The sequence below is a fragment of the Sphaerodactylus townsendi genome, linkage group LG03 (genome assembly GCF_021028975.2).
Source record: "Sphaerodactylus townsendi isolate TG3544 linkage group LG03, MPM_Stown_v2.3, whole genome shotgun sequence".
NCBI lineage: Eukaryota > Metazoa > Chordata > Lepidosauria > Squamata > Sphaerodactylidae > Sphaerodactylus > Sphaerodactylus townsendi.
Genome location: NC_059427.1, coordinates 176,713,403 through 176,732,350, shown reverse-complemented (window position 1 = coordinate 176,732,350; position 18,948 = coordinate 176,713,403). Strand labels below are relative to the sequence as shown.

The following is an 18,948-nucleotide window of genomic DNA, read 5'->3' as shown; positions in this document are numbered from 1 at the left end:
CCCCCCCCACCCCCCCCCCCCCCCACCCCCCCCCCCCCCCACCCCCCCCCCCCCCCACCCCCCCCCCCCCCCACCCCCCCCCCCCCCCACCCCCCCCCCCCCCCACCCCCCCCCCCCCCCACCCCCCCCCCCCCCCACCCCCCCCCCCCCCCACCCCCCCCCCCCCCCACCCCCCCCCCCCCCCACCCCCCCCCCCCCCCACCCCCCCCCCCCCCCACCCCCCCCCCCCCCCACCCCCCCCCCCCCCCACCCCCCCCCCCCCCCACCCCCCCCCCCCCCCACCCCCCCCCCCCCCCACCCCCCCCCCCCCCCACCCCCCCCCCCCCCCACCCCCCCCCCCCCCCACCCCCCCCCCCCCCCACCCCCCCCCCCCCCCACCCCCCCCCCCCCCCACCCCCCCCCCCCCCCACCCCCCCCCCCCCCCACCCCCCCCCCCCCCCACCCCCCCCCCCCCCCACCCCCCCCCCCCCCCACCCCCCCCCCCCCCCACCCCCCCCCCCCCCCACCCCCCCCCCCCCCCACCCCCCCCCCCCCCCACCCCCCCCCCCCCCCACCCCCCCCCCCCCCCACCCCCCCCCCCCCCCACCCCCCCCCCCCCCCACCCCCCCCCCCCCCCACCCCCCCCCCCCCCCACCCCCCCCCCCCCCCACCCCCCCCCCCCCCCACCCCCCCCCCCCCCCACCCCCCCCCCCCCCCACCCCCCCCCCCCCCCACCCCCCCCCCCCCCCACCCCCCCCCCCCCCCACCCCCCCCCCCCCCCACCCCCCCCCCCCCCCACCCCCCCCCCCCCCCACCCCCCCCCCCCCCCACCCCCCCCCCCCCCCACCCCCCCCCCCCCCCACCCCCCCCCCCCCCCACCCCCCCCCCCCCCCACCCCCCCCCCCCCCCACCCCCCCCCCCCCCCACCCCCCCCCCCCCCCACCCCCCCCCCCCCCCACCCCCCCCCCCCCCCACCCCCCCCCCCCCCCACCCCCCCCCCCCCCCACCCCCCCCCCCCCCCACCCCCCCCCCCCCCCACCCCCCCCCCCCCCCACCCCCCCCCCCCCCCACCCCCCCCCCCCCCCACCCCCCCCCCCCCCCACCCCCCCCCCCCCCCACCCCCCCCCCCCCCCACCCCCCCCCCCCCCCACCCCCCCCCCCCCCCACCCCCCCCCCCCCCCACCCCCCCCCCCCCCCACCCCCCCCCCCCCCCACCCCCCCCCCCCCCCACCCCCCCCCCCCCCCACCCCCCCCCCCCCCCACCCCCCCCCCCCCCCACCCCCCCCCCCCCCCACCCCCCCCCCCCCCCACCCCCCCCCCCCCCCACCCCCCCCCCCCCCCACCCCCCCCCCCCCCCACCCCCCCCCCCCCCCACCCCCCCCCCCCCCCACCCCCCCCCCCCCCCACCCCCCCCCCCCCCCACCCCCCCCCCCCCCCACCCCCCCCCCCCCCCACCCCCCCCCCCCCCCACCCCCCCCCCCCCCCACCCCCCCCCCCCCCCACCCCCCCCCCCCCCCACCCCCCCCCCCCCCCACCCCCCCCCCCCCCCACCCCCCCCCCCCCCCACCCCCCCCCCCCCCCACCCCCCCCCCCCCCCACCCCCCCCCCCCCCCACCCCCCCCCCCCCCCACCCCCCCCCCCCCCCACCCCCCCCCCCCCCCACCCCCCCCCCCCCCCACCCCCCCCCCCCCCCACCCCCCCCCCCCCCCACCCCCCCCCCCCCCCACCCCCCCCCCCCCCCACCCCCCCCCCCCCCCACCCCCCCCCCCCCCCACCCCCCCCCCCCCCCACCCCCCCCCCCCCCCACCCCCCCCCCCCCCCACCCCCCCCCCCCCCCACCCCCCCCCCCCCCCACCCCCCCCCCCCCCCACCCCCCCCCCCCCCCACCCCCCCCCCCCCCCACCCCCCCCCCCCCCCACCCCCCCCCCCCCCCACCCCCCCCCCCCCCCACCCCCCCCCCCCCCCACCCCCCCCCCCCCCCACCCCCCCCCCCCCCCACCCCCCCCCCCCCCCACCCCCCCCCCCCCCCACCCCCCCCCCCCCCCACCCCCCCCCCCCCCCACCCCCCCCCCCCCCCACCCCCCCCCCCCCCCACCCCCCCCCCCCCCCACCCCCCCCCCCCCCCACCCCCCCCCCCCCCCACCCCCCCCCCCCCCCACCCCCCCCCCCCCCCACCCCCCCCCCCCCCCACCCCCCCCCCCCCCCACCCCCCCCCCCCCCCACCCCCCCCCCCCCCCACCCCCCCCCCCCCCCACCCCCCCCCCCCCCCACCCCCCCCCCCCCCCACCCCCCCCCCCCCCCACCCCCCCCCCCCCCCACCCCCCCCCCCCCCCACCCCCCCCCCCCCCCACCCCCCCCCCCCCCCACCCCCCCCCCCCCCCACCCCCCCCCCCCCCCACCCCCCCCCCCCCCCACCCCCCCCCCCCCCCACCCCCCCCCCCCCCCACCCCCCCCCCCCCCCACCCCCCCCCCCCCCCACCCCCCCCCCCCCCCACCCCCCCCCCCCCCCACCCCCCCCCCCCCCCACCCCCCCCCCCCCCCACCCCCCCCCCCCCCCACCCCCCCCCCCCCCCACCCCCCCCCCCCCCCACCCCCCCCCCCCCCCACCCCCCCCCCCCCCCACCCCCCCCCCCCCCCACCCCCCCCCCCCCCCACCCCCCCCCCCCCCCACCCCCCCCCCCCCCCACCCCCCCCCCCCCCCACCCCCCCCCCCCCCCACCCCCCCCCCCCCCCACCCCCCCCCCCCCCCACCCCCCCCCCCCCCCACCCCCCCCCCCCCCCACCCCCCCCCCCCCCCACCCCCCCCCCCCCCCACCCCCCCCCCCCCCCACCCCCCCCCCCCCCCACCCCCCCCCCCCCCCACCCCCCCCCCCCCCCACCCCCCCCCCCCCCCACCCCCCCCCCCCCCCACCCCCCCCCCCCCCCACCCCCCCCCCCCCCCACCCCCCCCCCCCCCCACCCCCCCCCCCCCCCACCCCCCCCCCCCCCCACCCCCCCCCCCCCCCACCCCCCCCCCCCCCCACCCCCCCCCCCCCCCACCCCCCCCCCCCCCCACCCCCCCCCCCCCCCACCCCCCCCCCCCCCCACCCCCCCCCCCCCCCACCCCCCCCCCCCCCCACCCCCCCCCCCCCCCACCCCCCCCCCCCCCCACCCCCCCCCCCCCCCACCCCCCCCCCCCCCCACCCCCCCCCCCCCCCACCCCCCCCCCCCCCCACCCCCCCCCCCCCCCACCCCCCCCCCCCCCCACCCCCCCCCCCCCCCACCCCCCCCCCCCCCCACCCCCCCCCCCCCCCACCCCCCCCCCCCCCCACCCCCCCCCCCCCCCACCCCCCCCCCCCCCCACCCCCCCCCCCCCCCACCCCCCCCCCCCCCCACCCCCCCCCCCCCCCACCCCCCCCCCCCCCCACCCCCCCCCCCCCCCACCCCCCCCCCCCCCCACCCCCCCCCCCCCCCACCCCCCCCCCCCCCCACCCCCCCCCCCCCCCACCCCCCCCCCCCCCCACCCCCCCCCCCCCCCACCCCCCCCCCCCCCCACCCCCCCCCCCCCCCACCCCCCCCCCCCCCCACCCCCCCCCCCCCCCACCCCCCCCCCCCCCCACCCCCCCCCCCCCCCACCCCCCCCCCCCCCCACCCCCCCCCCCCCCCACCCCCCCCCCCCCCCACCCCCCCCCCCCCCCACCCCCCCCCCCCCCCACCCCCCCCCCCCCCCACCCCCCCCCCCCCCCACCCCCCCCCCCCCCCACCCCCCCCCCCCCCCACCCCCCCCCCCCCCCACCCCCCCCCCCCCCCACCCCCCCCCCCCCCCACCCCCCCCCCCCCCCACCCCCCCCCCCCCCCACCCCCCCCCCCCCCCACCCCCCCCCCCCCCCACCCCCCCCCCCCCCCACCCCCCCCCCCCCCCACCCCCCCCCCCCCCCACCCCCCCCCCCCCCCACCCCCCCCCCCCCCCACCCCCCCCCCCCCCCACCCCCCCCCCCCCCCACCCCCCCCCCCCCCCACCCCCCCCCCCCCCCACCCCCCCCCCCCCCCACCCCCCCCCCCCCCCACCCCCCCCCCCCCCCACCCCCCCCCCCCCCCACCCCCCCCCCCCCCCACCCCCCCCCCCCCCCACCCCCCCCCCCCCCCACCCCCCCCCCCCCCCACCCCCCCCCCCCCCCACCCCCCCCCCCCCCCACCCCCCCCCCCTCCCCCCCCCCCCCCCCCCCACCCCCCCCCCCCCCCACCCCCCCCCCCTTCCCCTCCCCCCCCCCAGGGGGGGGGGGGAAGCCAGAGTGTGCACTGGGCGCACTCTGGCCTAGCTACTCTTCTAAACCAGCTGCTGACTGTGTTTTTTTGGGGGGGAAATGTTATGTTACTGATCACTGAGGAATGCCACGAGGGCTGAAATGAACATGATTTTGTTGGTCATTTGGTATTTTTTATCAAACATATGTATAATGACTCCTGCGCAGGAATAATGAGTGATTTATGCGCAGTGTATGTTGGGATCTGGTTTCCAGGACCCTTGCATTTAATTATTAATCTTTGTATTGTATAATGTGTATACTTATTAAATACTTATCCTTCTATATAATTGAGCAGTGTGTTTCCGATGACAACGCAGAAAAAGTGAGGGCTGCTGGGAAGTGTAGTCCTCGGCCATCCAGGAGGCTCAGATTCTAGCTCCTCCTGGAAGGGCAAGAACTACACTTCCCAGCTGCCCCTGCTTTGAAAGCATGTGCAACTACAACACTCAGTTCTTCAAGTCGCAGGGGTTGCTGGGAATTGTAGAAGAGAGGGGGAAAGAGACAAAAAAGAGGGGTGAAAATGGGAAAGATGGGATCTGTGCATGGGAGTGTGTATGTGTGTGAGAGAGAGAATGAGAGAGAGAAAGTGAAAGGAGGAAAATACCAAAGGGCGGAGGAAAGGCAGAAGGGGTTGCCCTCCCTGGTAGGCACTGTTAAGCCACCAACAGTTGTCTAGAGAAGGGGTCTCTAACCTACAGCCCTCCAGATGTTCCCTGGACTACGAGTCCCATCAGCTCTGCCAATCGGCCATGCTGGCAGGGGCTGATGGGAATTGTAGTCCATGAACATCTGGAGGGTCACAGATTAGAGACCCCCAAATTTAGAGCCTATTTTATGTTTGTGAAATGGGCTTTACTGCTAGTTTTGATTATAAAAGCATTGCAGTTAGCTGGACACTAATAGAATTATCAACATACCTGGGGTTGAATTTCACCTTTCCTTTCTTTCGATAGACCTCCAAGAAATACCAGGGGCATGAAGTGGAGGCGAGCAATGGCAAACCACCTTTGACTGTCTCTTGCCTTCAACACCCTGTGGGATTGCTGTAAGTCAGCTGTGACTTGACGGCAAAAAAATTGCGTAGCTTGGAGACTAATGAGAGTTTTAGGATATAAGCTTTTGAGAGACAACGCTCCTTTTGTCAGATACAACAATCTGATGAAGAGAAAGATGCAGGAAAATCCCCTTCCACAGAAGAATTTGTTTCTGTGGGAACAATATACCAGACACTCTCTCACACATCCTACTGAACTGTCCACTCTATCTGATAAACGAACGCGGCTACCGAATCCCATAATTTCTTCAGGATCAGCCCAAGATTACAACCAAACGACCTGTTTCTTACAGGTCAACAAGAACCTGGAAACAGCAGTCACAATGGCTACCTTTTTAGCCCTGAGCCTTATACTGTGAAGGGCTATTGACTCAGTTATTTAATCACTTAGTCAACAGCCTACTATAGTCGTTCTGATTTGACCTTACGAAGTACTCGCACAGTTGGTGCTGTGAGCTTTATTTGCTTGTTTTTGTATTATTTATGCTTAAAACGGATCAATTGTGTGCGCAAAAAACCTTATTGGTTTCTAATGAACTACTGGACTTGAATGTAGCTCTTTATTTTCACTTCTGGTAGTATTCCCATTTCCCCTCATCTGCAACAATCAGGAGTAGCTGCCCAGTTCTGAACGGTTTTACAAGGGGCCCCAGTCTACAGGAGAGCTCACCTGGACCTGAGATGGGTGGGAAAGGGGTTACCTGATAGTGGCCGAGGGTGTTGAGTCGTTTCCAGTCCCCTTCAATCTTACTGGTGGTGTCTTCATCTTGCAAGACTGTTCGCCCGCCGTTACCCTGACACCACTCTGGGATGAACAGAAAAGTCAGTGAGGAGAAAGGGAATCTACAGTCCCCTCCCTGCAGCCCGCAGCGCTGATACCGTATATACTGGTGTATAAGACGACTGGGCGTATAAGACGACCCCCCCACTTTTCCAGTTAAAATACAGAGTTTGGGATATACTTGCCGTATAAGACTACGTCAAATGCTTATGGCATGCAGCTGCTGGACGTCTCTAGGAGAACTCCAAAGAATCGTGCCCCAAACAACTTGGGGAAATTTTCCCACTCAGAGGAAGAGGAGAAACCTGATCCCCCCTTTCACATTCACCAAGTTTCCAGATCATCTCTCCCTCTGGGGGGGGGGGGGGGCGCACTGACAGTCTCCCAGTCAACTGCTCCAGGCACCACCACTGCCTTTCACTCCCCCCACCAAGATCCAGCGCAGTGCTGAGGGCAGGCGCCGCACGCCAACGCCAGGGGAGAGGATGAGCGAGGCGGATGCCGACAGGGCTGATTCTAAAGGTAAAGCATGCACTAGGATCATGGCAGGTGGTGGCGACGGGCTGCAGTTGCACAGGCAGGGAGACAGGCAGGTGGCTGGCTAAGCTAGAGTAGGGCAAGTTTCGTGTTCAGGAGTGAGGAACTGAACCCAGTGCGCGGGGCAGCAGCAGCAGCAGCAGAGCTGCTGTTCCAGATCCTGGGCGCTCAGTACCACCCGCTCAGTACCCAGCGTATAAGACGACACCAGACTTTACAGATGATTTCCCAGGGTTCAAAAGTAGTCTTATACGCCAGTATATACGGTAATAACAATCTCACTTCCAATTAGCCAAGGCCACTCCATGCTCCCAGCCCCACCTGCTTTCCCCCATGTTCTTGCCTGCATACCAAGCTCCATGTCCTCGGCGCGAGGCCGCTGTGAATAGGGCACCCCTCGGTACACAGCATCCAGCAGCTTCTCTTTCACTTGTGTCACCGAATCACAGTTTAACACCTTGACGGGCACTGCTGGGCCGCCAGGTGGCTCCGGCGGGGTACAGAGGAGAGTCTAGGAAAAAGGTATTTTCAGAGAGAAGCCATGTTGGTCTGCAGTAGAATCAATGATATTGAAATGCAAACAGATCTCCCCTTGTTACCGGTGTTATATAAAGCTGCCCCTTACCTGTCCAACATAACATCTACAAAATGCCGCTGGGCCTTTTCTAGGGCCCGTTTTGATGCTTTTCCATCAGCCAATCTAATGGGCAGATTTCAAAAAATCCCACGGCATAGGAGATTATGTGTTTGTAACTCAGGGGAAGTGGACTCTGTATTTACATATTCTATTGCATTGTGAACTCCATAAAGGGGAAAGGGAGGCTCTAATTCATCCATTGTTCATTCAATACAGAAATTTAACTATAGTTAATTCTGATTCAGTCCTTGTGAGAATTTTACTGGAAGACCGAGTTTCTTTTATATCTCAGCAGGTAGCTAAATTTTGTATGCTGGCACATAATAAGCGAAGAATCATGTTAGGACCAAGAGCCAGACCACATGATGGTGACCGTAATAATGCTACAAGCTGATGATATTTTTTGTGTATAGAATTATACCATGGATTTCTGTACACATTCAATTTTTTATTTTGTTTATTGTTCTTTCTTTTTCTTGTTTCTCTCTTCTCTTTTTTGCTGGCCTAATGGCCGTAATAAAACTGACTGACTGGTCTGCAGTAGAAGAGCTAGATTGGAGCCCAGGAGCACCTTAGAGGACAGCAAGATTTCAGAGGTACAGTTATCCCTTCCACATCGCGACTTTCCCCACCACGGTCTTGATATACCATGAATGGCACAAGAAATGAAATGGGAATTTGGGCGCGGGTGGGTATGGCGAAAGCTGCAGGTGACATGCAAAGGCCAGCAGACGACACAAGAGAAAGTCTAGAAACTAAGAAATGCATAAAATGTATGTCTAGTATTGTATAATATCAGCATATTTTATCTTTTAATACCATAAAGATACACAATTTCTTTTTAAAAGTTGAAAGGAAAAAAATCAGACTTCTTCTGTGGTATGAAGAGAGGGTTAAATTTTTTCACACGGAGTTCGCAAGGAGTGCCACGCCCCTACCCCCTGCGATGGAGAAGGGATAACTGTATAAGTTTTCGTCAGTCAAAGTCTGGCATCTGAGGCAGGAAATTCTGACTTCTCAAAAGCTGATCCCCCCAAAATGCCGATGGCCTCTACGGTGCTATGGGATTTAGATCTAGGAGAGACATCCTCATCCTTTCATCTGCTATATTAATTGACGCTCATGGATTTGGCCAGAGTTACATGTAGACCAGGGGTGGGCAATTATTTTTTCCATGGGGCCGCATAAGAAACAGGAAATATGGTGGAGGGCCGGGCCCTCCTCCCGTCCAGAGGGGGCGTGCTCAGGTCAGCCCTTCCCGCTCCTTGCCCTTCGGCGGCAGTTCGCATAGCAACAGTCACTCGCTCTCGCCACCCTCGCCACCTTTTCCTCTCACGGCGCTTGCGCAATGTGGCGGGGCTCCGAGGGTGGGGAGAGAACTACAGCCTTTTTAAAAACTCTCTCACGATTCTCCCCGTCTGTTCCTGACACCACGCCTGCGTAAGAAGGCGGGGCTCCCAAGAGGGGGAAGTGCGCACGCGCGCGTGAGAGACCGAGAGAGGCTTTTAAAAATAATCCCAGTCTCGCGCCGCTTCTCCCGGCCGCCATTTTGACGATGGGTTCTTCTAAAGCAGGGGCCAGTCAGGGTCATCCGGCGGGCCGTATAATGCCCAGGTCTGATGTAGACAGTTGTCTTTTCTGGACAGACCTAAATATCTCTTCTCACTTCCAGTGACATCCTGCTTCAGTTTTTGAGCGGACACAACTACAGTTCTGCAGCCCCGTGTTTCAGTCAATAAGGCATGGGAACATGGAAGATGTTTTGCAATTGCTGTTATTGCAGAGCGGAGGGAGCGTGGCAGGCTGCATCGGATGTTTGCCAAAACAGTTAACCAGAATAAAGCCATTATCTCCTCCCAGTCACCAACACAAACACATTTTCTTTCCGAGTCCCCATTCAGGCCCTCTCCCGCACCACCACAAGCTGAGCCTGTTGCCCTGCTCTAGAAACTGTCAAATGCACAACTGGAAAAGCACCCTGTAGCGATGAGCCCCGCGAACCCAGCAGAGCCTCAGAAAGAGCGCAGAAATGCCTGTGCCATCTGTGCCCTTCTGGGTGCACACGCTCACCTGTCCCCCAGCCCCCGTGAGTCACAGGTCATGAGATTCCTGACTTACCGTCACAAGACATCCCAGACAAAGGGACAAAGGGGCGCATACCCCCAGGTATGGATTAGGCCCAGACAGGAACGTTTCCTCTCTCACGTAGGCAACCCCATGAGTCATGTACTGTACAATATTCTCCCGCTCTCCCGCCCCCTTTGGAAACCCTAATAAAAGGTGCCAGGGACCAGCACACGGCAGAGTTGCCAGATCCACGGATCACACTTCCTGCCACTGGCTCTCTCCACCGGATGATATCGCTGCATCTCGCCTCTTCCTTGCGACCCTCGCGGGCCGACTTCACCCCCCCCCCGATGCACAACGACACCACTGCATTGTAGCCTTGCCCAAACCACAATTCCATGTATTTATTTAAAACATTTTTCTTGTGGAACTCAAAGCAAGCTTACAATGTAGATAAAACATAAAAAAGGGGTGTACAAAAAAAATCATATATTTTGGATTCAGGTATAATCAAACTCCGCAAAATCAGTATTTTTGATATTCCCAAATTCCAATGCTGATATGGTGTTCGGATCCCACCCCCCCAAAGAATTTAAGTTTCTTCAGGTCTATTTATTCTCTACAGGGAAACTTTTTGAGTGGTTGGACGAGGGGTTGTTTTTGAAGGCCCAGGTGCCAAAATTGCAGCAGACCCGTTGGTGCTTTTTGTGCTGTTAAATTTGTGCTTCTAAATAACTCCTAAAGTGCAAGTAGACTGGACCAAGGGGTCCGATTTTATCAGCCCTGAAATGGGTCTCCCCAGACATCCTCCATTATTTCCTATGGCGGAAAAAGGAAGAAAAAAAAATCTCTAAGCTGCTTCCGGAAAATAGCCATGCCTGCAAGCGCCAACCACAGCCCAAATTATGCCTCCCTCTGAAGAAGTAACACCGCAAGCCCAGCCGAACTACTGCAGAACCCAGTGACTCTGGTAAAACAGCAAGCCAGGGTGCTGAGTCAAACAGAATCAAAGTTAAACCAGAGAATCTCTGCAGCTAACACTCCAGGGGGTGGGGGCTACTTTTACAAACCCAGCAAAACTAACGACAGGGTAATGATACCCCAGCAGAGCCTAGGGCCATTCTGGCAGTACAAGATCAACAGGACTAATGTCAAACCAGAGAATCTCTGCTGGAAAAACTGAAGGGGACACCTGCAAAAGCTCAACAGAACCAATTGCAATTTGCACAAGCCCAGCCGAACCCAGGGCCTTTATGACAATGAAAGAGCAAGAGGACTAATGTCAGGCCGGAGAATCTCAGCAGTAGAAACTGAAGGGGGGCACCTTTGGAAGCCCAGCGGCACCAATTGCAATGTGCATAAGCCCAGCAGAACTCAGGGCCATCACGGCCGTACAAGATCCACAGGACTAATGTCAAGCCAGAGAATCTTTAGCGTGGTAACTCCAGGTGAGGGACACTTTTACAGGCTCAGCAGAATGAGAAGCGTAGCAGAAACAAGAGCCATCACGGCTCTTCAGAAACTTTGGTGTAGAAATTCCGGATTTGGGCATGGGGGGGGGGGGCACATTTACAAACCCAGCAGAACCAACGACATTAAACAAAATGCCCAGTGTCACTGTGTCAGTGCGAGATCAACTGAACTGATGTCAAGCCAGAGAATCTCTGCAGTAGAAATTCCAGATCTGGGGGCGGGGGGGGGGGGGGCATACTTACAAGCCCAGCAGAACCAATGACAATAAACGAAATGCCCAGTGTCACTGTGTCAGTGCAAGAACAACAGGACTAACGTCAGTGAAGAACAAATCCAAGCAGTGAGCAGTGAGCAAAACTGAAAAACCAGAAAGGGTACACAAAGCAAGTGTTGGGAAGAAAAAAGAATCTCCTGAAACGAAGAAAGAAAGAAACCTGCAACTGATAGAGGCACCCTGGGAAGCTCACAGAACTCCCCTGAGATGCAAAAACAAAAGGAAGGGGGAAAATAAACACTCCGGCTTCTGATCTTCCCAGTAAATTCCGAATACATCTGGGATTTTTCAGGACCATTTTTTCAGTTTCCTGAAAAATCCAAGATACATTTGAGATACCCCAAATATACCCTCAACATTTTGATCCGTATGTTTCGGATACACCCCCTACATAAAGTACATTAAAAACTCCTAAATTTTAAAATCATGACTGCTGGTAGACTCAACCAAATGAAGTCCTCAATGGAACAAGTTTCACCCGTTTTCCCAAGCGTAGGTCTTCCCTTGGTAGGAAGTCAGATTGCTTAGTTCTCCAGATCTGGTGACACAGAATCCTCCAAGCCACTAAGAGATGGCAAAGCCAGAGTGATCAGCGCAAGAGACCCCTTTTCCTAGCTGCTATTACAGGAGACTTCCAGCGCTGCAACGAGGTGAAATGACCCTCCCAGCCTCCCCGTCCTTCGGCTCACCAAAGTCTTGTAGTCGATCTGCTGACGAATGAGCTTGTCCTCACTCAGAGAGTAGCGCGCCTCGCCCGTGATGGAGTCTATGGGTCCCTTCTCCATTTGCTGCTTAATGGCACAGAAAAGCATGAACAAAGGTTCTCCAGCACACTCCTGAAGGGACAAAAAGGCAGTTGGGGGCCACTCCAGAATTCTTGCTCCCACACCCCCCAATCACTGTGGCAGGCAGAGACCCTGGAATCCCTCAGGGTCATCTTTTAAGGAGTCTCAAAACTGCTCACAAGCACCTTCCCATCCCTTCCCAGATACCTTGTGAGGTAGGTGGGGCAAAGAAAATTCAGAGAGAACTGTGACTAGCCCAAGGTCACCCAGCAGGCTTCATGTGGAGGAGAGGGGAATCAAACCCAGTTCTCCAGATTAGAGTCCAATCCTCTTAACCACTACACCACACTATCAAAATCTGAAACATAGTGACTCTCTCAAACTATCCTAAGCAGAGTTAAACTCTTTTAAAAGCCCACTGACTTCAATGGACTTAAATAGAAGGGTGCCCCACTCGGCTGAGGACAGCACGGTTACACTTCCCTGACCATTGGAAGATTCTTGTTCTGTCGTAAGGGGAAGGGGAGCATCTACATTCAAATGAATTAAACAGACAAACAAATAAATAAATGGGTTCCCCGAAGGCCTGTTCCACCACCCTCTCACCTTGAGAAACCTGTGCAGCAGGAAAGTGAACCAATTGGTCAACATTTTTTCAGCCACCGACTCCGTCCTGGGAAAGAGAGAACATCTGGGTCATGCCTGGGAAGTGGGAGGAAGGCCCTGCCCAAATACTCATGCTCTGCCATGGGACACATCATCAGGCAGAGAAGAACGGGATGAATCTGGGCACCATCCTCAGTCATGAGGACTACAAAGTCCCCCTCCCCTCTCCTACATTCCACCAGGATGACTTGTAATGGAGACCCTGAAAACAAAGGATCCTTCAGAAATCTATGGGCCTGTTTGCAGGAGAGAGTGGAGAGAACAGAACAGCCACCTGACTGAGGCCCACTAGATTGGGTCTTCCCTGTGGAAGGGCTTGGACCAGAACCTGCTTCCCACCTCTGTGGCTTTTAACTAGGCTGCTTTCTGTAATCTATTTATGCCCTTACGGCAAAATCAACAATTGACAGAAGAAAAGGAGAACTCAAAATTGCAACCAACGGAGCTACAACCTAAAGTCCTAAACCGCCAAAGACTGGAGCGAACTGGCCTTTGAGGCCTTCCTCCTTTGAGGGCCAAGACCTCCCGTGCCTGAAACATTCTAGCCCAGTCTGTCAAATCTTGGAAGCTAAAGAGGTTAGACCCCAGTTAGTACTTGGATGGGAGACTACCAAAGTCGGTCCACAGAGGCAGGCCGTGGCAAAACACCCCTGAACATCTCTTGCCTTGAAAACCCTCTAGGGTTGCCACTGGTTGGCTGTGACTTTAAGACACTTTGCCCCACCACCAGTGGCAGAGCCACTGGGCGCATGCCTGTGGGGGTGCAGAAAATCGTCCCCAGGCCCCTCCCCCCTTCCCCCGTGGCGCCCCCCCCCCAGACTTACCTTAGCTCCTTTCCTTTTCCTGAAACTTTTTTCAGGTTGAAAAAAAGGCCTGTTCACAGTACAGGCTAAAAACGGCCTGAGGGACTACAGTTCCCAGCAGACCTTGGGACTCACAAGGTCTCCTGGGAAGTATAGTTCCCATCAGGCCGTTTTTAAGCCTGAACTGCGAATAGGTCTTTTTTTCAGCCTGAAAAAGTTCCAGGAAAAGGAAAGGAAATAAGGTAAGTGTGGAAAGGGTGGAAGGGGGGCACTGTGGGGGGGGGGGAGGCGGAAAATATAGACTGCGCAGCAGGTGCAGTTTGGCCCAGCTATGCCTCTGCCCACCACAAAGTCCAATGAAACCAGGCTAACCTGATCTGGTCAGATCTGGGAAGCTAAGCAGGGTTGGTCCTGGTTAGTACTTGTATGGGAGGCCACCAGGTAAGTCCAGGGTTGCTAAGCAGAGGCAGGCAACAGCAAACCACTTATGACTGCCTCCTGACTTGGAAAACCTACAGCCGTGGTGGCGAACCTTTGGCACTCCAGATGTTATGGACTACAATTCCCATCAGCCCCTTCCAGCATGGCCAATTGGCCATGCTGCAGGGGCTGATGGGAATTGTAGTCCATAACATCTGCAGTGCCAAAGGTTTGCCACCACTGCCCTACAGCTATGGCATGAGAGCACTTTGCACCACCCTGTGGTTACTCCTGAAGATGGAGTGCATCTGTGGGGATCTGAGGCCAATCACGGGCATGATTGTGCGCAGCTCCTGCTCACTTCAGTAGAGCGTGTGAAGAATTCCTTTCCAGGGGAGATTGTGCACCCCCAGTTGAATCTGTTTGTCTCTCGCTCTAAGAACATGAGAACGAGCCTGCTGGATCAGACCAGAGTCCATCTAGTCCAGCACTCTGCTACGTGCAGTGGCCCATCAGGTGCCTTTGGGAGCTGACATGCAGGATGTGAAAGCAAGGGCCTTCTGCTGCTGCTGCTCCTTAGCACCTGGTCTGCTAAGGCATTTGCAATCTGAGATCAGTGGGTGCTCTACCACCTTTGGCAGCGCCCATATTAAAACCACCTCTGCAAGCTCGTTTTTTCTGGCGCCAAAATAAGTGTCAAAATGGCAGCATTGGGCATGGGGAGAGAAGCAGTGGTGGGATTCAGCCAGTTCGCACCACTTCGGCAGAACCGGTTGTTAAAAAGGGTGCTTGTAAACAACCGGTTGTTACATTGTTTGAATCCCACCACCGGAGAGAAGGCCTCTCACCGGCGGAGTAAGAGCTTCGGGTGGGCCCGGTTCTGTAGGTTCTTCTCAATGAGGTCAGCCAGCAGCTGCTTGAGCACCCCGGTAGCGTAGTCAAGTCTGCCCTGAAGGGCCACCATGGTCAGGGAGGCCACGGCGCCTCGGTCCCTCATGGAGAAGGCCCGCTGGCACTCCAGCGTGTGGATGAAAGTCAACAGGAAGGGCCGCGTGTGCAGCAGCTGCCCAAAGAGTCGCAGCCCTTTCTCCGTGCTCGGGGGCGTCTGGACAGGGAACAGAAAAAGAGAAACGGGGTCAGCCGACTGGGGAAAGCGGACAGAATCAACATAGGCCAAGCACGTGACATTCAAAAATTCAAATTACCTTAAATGGCATTCATTCAATTTTACATAAATAAGTTGGTGTAAAAAAAAAAAGGACATATGTTACAAAAAAGAGCAATAATGCCAGCCGGTCCCAGTTACAATTAATGGCAGTCATTCAATTTCAGATCCTCAGTCTTAAAATACCGCCATAGTAAGATTAGGGTCTTGGTCTCTTGGAAGCAGTTTTGTCAGCATGGAATTACTGAGATGATTCTTGCCCATGACAAACACGTTACATATTTCAGCAAGAACCCAGAGACACTCGCACTCAGAGAGCCAATAACCCAGCGGTGGGGGGGTTATAGTACCCTCTCCTTCTCAGACCCCCACAGGACCAAGCCTGGCATCAACCCAGCTCACTGGGGTGACTGATGCATCTTATAAACAACCACACCCCCAAGCAGCTACACCTGGCTCACTGGGTGACTGATGCACCTTCGAACGAGCCCCACGCCAGGCAGCCAATCAATGGCTGCTGGCCCTTTAAGAACCCTCAGGCACCCACTGACAGCAGCAGGCCCTTTGACCGTCAGCTGTCTGAACATCATCTGTTGGGAAGCTCCAGCCTGGGGGTGGGGAAGGAGAGAAACAAAGCCGAAATTGTTCAGGAAGCACTACTGGTCCCTCACAGCGTTTCTGGGGAGAGGGGAGGCCGTGGGTGGGCCTTCAAAGGGCTTGAGGGCGGAGACCAAGGATGACTGAGCAGCTCCGGCTCCCAGGTTGGAAGCAAGATCTATGTCTGAGGACACAGAAAGGCATTTCAGCCAAACTGGGGACTCTCGAGGCACAATAGCTATTGCCAGGATTCCTACACCTACTCTTTAAAGAAGTGCTGGTCTAGGGAAAGGGCAGCAGCAACAATGGTTTAGAAAGCAAGCCCCCACTGAAAATGTCAGAACGAAGCGCCCGCCTGGGGGGAAAGAAGATACCAAAGAGATGTGACATTAAAGAGGCAGGAATGGCCAAAGTTTGTAACATGCAGAAACTCCAGGACTCAGCAATTCCTCTGGGACTCAAGTCACCCTCAAATCCATGCCTCTGAACTATCTGACCTCGGCCCATCTTCCCTTCCTCCCAAGCATAAAGCAACCAGCTCTGCTAGGCTTCATATTCACGTGGACTCACGCTGGTCTCCTGCAGGGCTGGGTGTTCGTCAACGCCCGGGAAGAGCACGCGCCGTGCGTACGTCCGATAGTCCAGGAAGGGGATCTTCACTCCATCCATATTGTTCGTCAGCTCATTAATGTCGGTCTGCAGCTCAGCAAAAGCTGGAGAAGGACAGAAGAAAGGTTGCTGAAAGCTTCGCTGTGTGACGCAGCATGCAAAGTACAGGGTGGCCAAAAAAGCAAGCGAGCACATACATGCATGCCCACATGCGCTCTTCCAGTGGCCCGGACACTTCCCCCGAAAGGTCACCTCGGGTGCAACAAAGCAACCCTTTTAGCAGAGGAACTGGCATAAAAATCCGCACACGGCTCATCCCGCTTGGTAATCGCACATGCACATATTTTGGCAGGTCACACAGACATGTGGCAGACATGTGCTAGGAAGCCTTGGCCAAAGACAGCTCACTCTAAGAGAATCCAGTTTCTCAGGAATCCCAAGAAGCAACCCCTTTTTGTGGTTAGATGCTCTAATTCTGCACCACTGGAGCCAGGTCAGATTGCTCCATTTTCCACCTTTACGTGGAGCCCACTGAACCTTCAGCAGTGGGAGATGTGGTACCTGTTAGGGAAAGCAGCAGGATTTCTGCCCCACTGAAAAAGTTATTCCTGGCTCTGGGAACTAGAAGAAGAAGAAGAGTTTGGCTTTTTATCCCCCCTTTCTCTCCTGCAGGAGACTCAAAGGGGCTTACAATCTCCTTGCCCTTCCCCCTCACAACAAACACCCTGTGAGGTGGGTGGGGCTGAGAGAGCTCCGAGAAGCTGTGACTAGCCCAAGGTCACCCAGCTGGCGTGTGTGGGAGTGCACAGGCTAATCTGAATTCCCCAGATAAGCCTCCACAGCTCAGGCGGCAGAGCTGGGAATCAAACCCGGTTCCTACAGATTAGATACATGTGCTCTTAACCTCCTACGCCACTGACATGTCGTAAAACAGTTTTCCCCTGAAGGAGAGCCAGCATAACAACAAGAAGGGCGTTTTCATTTCCCAAAAGTTGTGACCAGGCCAATGCCAGCCTCTTTCAGTAGGCCAACATTTTTTTTAAAAAATACTGACGCACCAAAGCAATATTCATTTAATGTGCTGAAGCAACATACTTTCATTGCTTCATTCTCTTTCCACAGGCATGCATGCCAACATGATGTGGTTTTTAAAATTTAGGACAGAATTTGGGAAACCCAGGTTCGAATTCAAACTCTGCCCTGGAAACTCCTCAGGTGACTATTTGCCAATGTTTACTCAGAAATGTCAGAAAATATAATCCATTTATTAATTGGCTTCAGATATATAATCTACCTAGCGTACCTTACATGGTAAGGTAGAGTTGCTCGAATAGTGAAGAAAGATGTAGCACAAACAGTCAGGGGATTTCATGCAAAGTCTGACCAAATAATAGCAATCACACTTAATGGAAAGCCTATCAACATGACTATCACTTAAGTCTACGCCCCAACTAAAGATGCTGATGAGGAAGAAATTGAAAACTTTTATGCAAGTGCCCAGGAAGAAACTGATTAGACACCTAAACAAGATGTGCTGATAATCATAAGTGACTGGAAAGCAAAAGTAGAAAACAATGGAAAATCAAATATTGTTGGAAGATTTGGGCAAGAACGAAATAAAGCAGGAGAAGAACTCAAAGAATTCTGCGAAGACAACCATTTATTCACCGTGAACACGTTTCAAGCAACCAAACAAACGATTGTATATGTGGATGTCACTGGATAGTCAATACAGAAACCATATGGATTACATAAATGTAAGCAGAGGATGGAAAAGCTCTATTCTCTCTGCTAAAACAAGACCAGGAGCTAATGAAAATTCGAATACAGCTGAAGAAAAATTCCAGAACATTCACAGTGTCAAAATCCAATTTAAACAATACTCCTGAAAAGTTTAAAATCGTGTAAGGGACAGATTTGCATTAGTAAGTTCAAGTGAATATGAATCAGAAGAACTATGGGCTAGAATCAGAGATTATAAGTGAAGCATGAACAAAGACCATTCCTGTTGTCAAAAGAAATGAAAAGCCTGCATGGATGACTGATGAAACTTAGAATTGCTAAGAATAGATGTGAAGCGAAAATAAAAGGTGACAGACATATAATCAGAAATTTAAATGCAGAATTCCAGCAACTTGCACATAGAGACAAAGAGAACTATCATAATAACCAGTTGTAAGGAAACAGAAGAGAACCACAAGAAGGAAGAATAAGAGCTCTGTTCTACAAGATTCAAGAAATCACAGGGAAATTTAAAGAATGGTTAGGCATGCTGAAAGATTAACACAGAAATATATTAACTGAACAGGACAAAATAAACAAAATATGGGAACAATAGAAGAACAATAGAGAAGAGATGGAAAGAGGACAGATTTAAGAACATAAGAACATAAGAACTAGCCTGCTGGATCAGACCAGAGTCCATCTAATCCAGCACTCTGCTACTTGCCTTTGGGAGCTCACATGAAGGATGTAAAAGCAATGACCTTCTGCTGCTGCTGCTCCTGAGTACCTGGTCTGCTAAGGCATTTGCAATCTCAGATCAAGGAAGATCAAGATTGTCAGCCATAGATCGACTTCTCCATAAATCTGTCCAAGCCCTTTTTAAAGCTAAAGATTTCTCCAAAGAAGGAACTTTTGAAGAAGAACTTATAGTTTTAGAAAGTGAAGTCAAAGCTGCACTGAGACCAATTGGGAGAAAAAAATCACCCGTAGATGGGAAATCAATAGAGTTATTCCAAGCTATAAAAACAGAGTCTGTCAAAATCTTAACAAGAATATGTTGACAAATATGGAAAATAAAACAATGGCCCAC

General features: G+C 58.1%; 1 protein-coding gene across 1 annotated transcript in view; it reads right to left on the bottom strand.

The window, feature by feature from the left end:
- Positions 1-4,711: 4,711 nt before the first annotated feature.
- The window catches only part of LOC125428040 (plexin-A3-like), an 88,382-nt gene continuing 74,145 nt past the window's right edge, over positions 4,712-18,948 (bottom strand). The window contains 8 exon segments of the mRNA XM_048487616.1: positions 4,712-4,736; positions 5,183-5,220; positions 6,021-6,124; positions 6,989-7,148; positions 11,778-11,924; positions 12,480-12,546; positions 14,611-14,867; positions 16,095-16,237. Of these exon segments, the coding sequence (XP_048343573.1) occupies positions 4,712-4,736; positions 5,183-5,220; positions 6,021-6,124; positions 6,989-7,148; positions 11,778-11,924; positions 12,480-12,546; positions 14,611-14,867; positions 16,095-16,237 (941 nt within the window).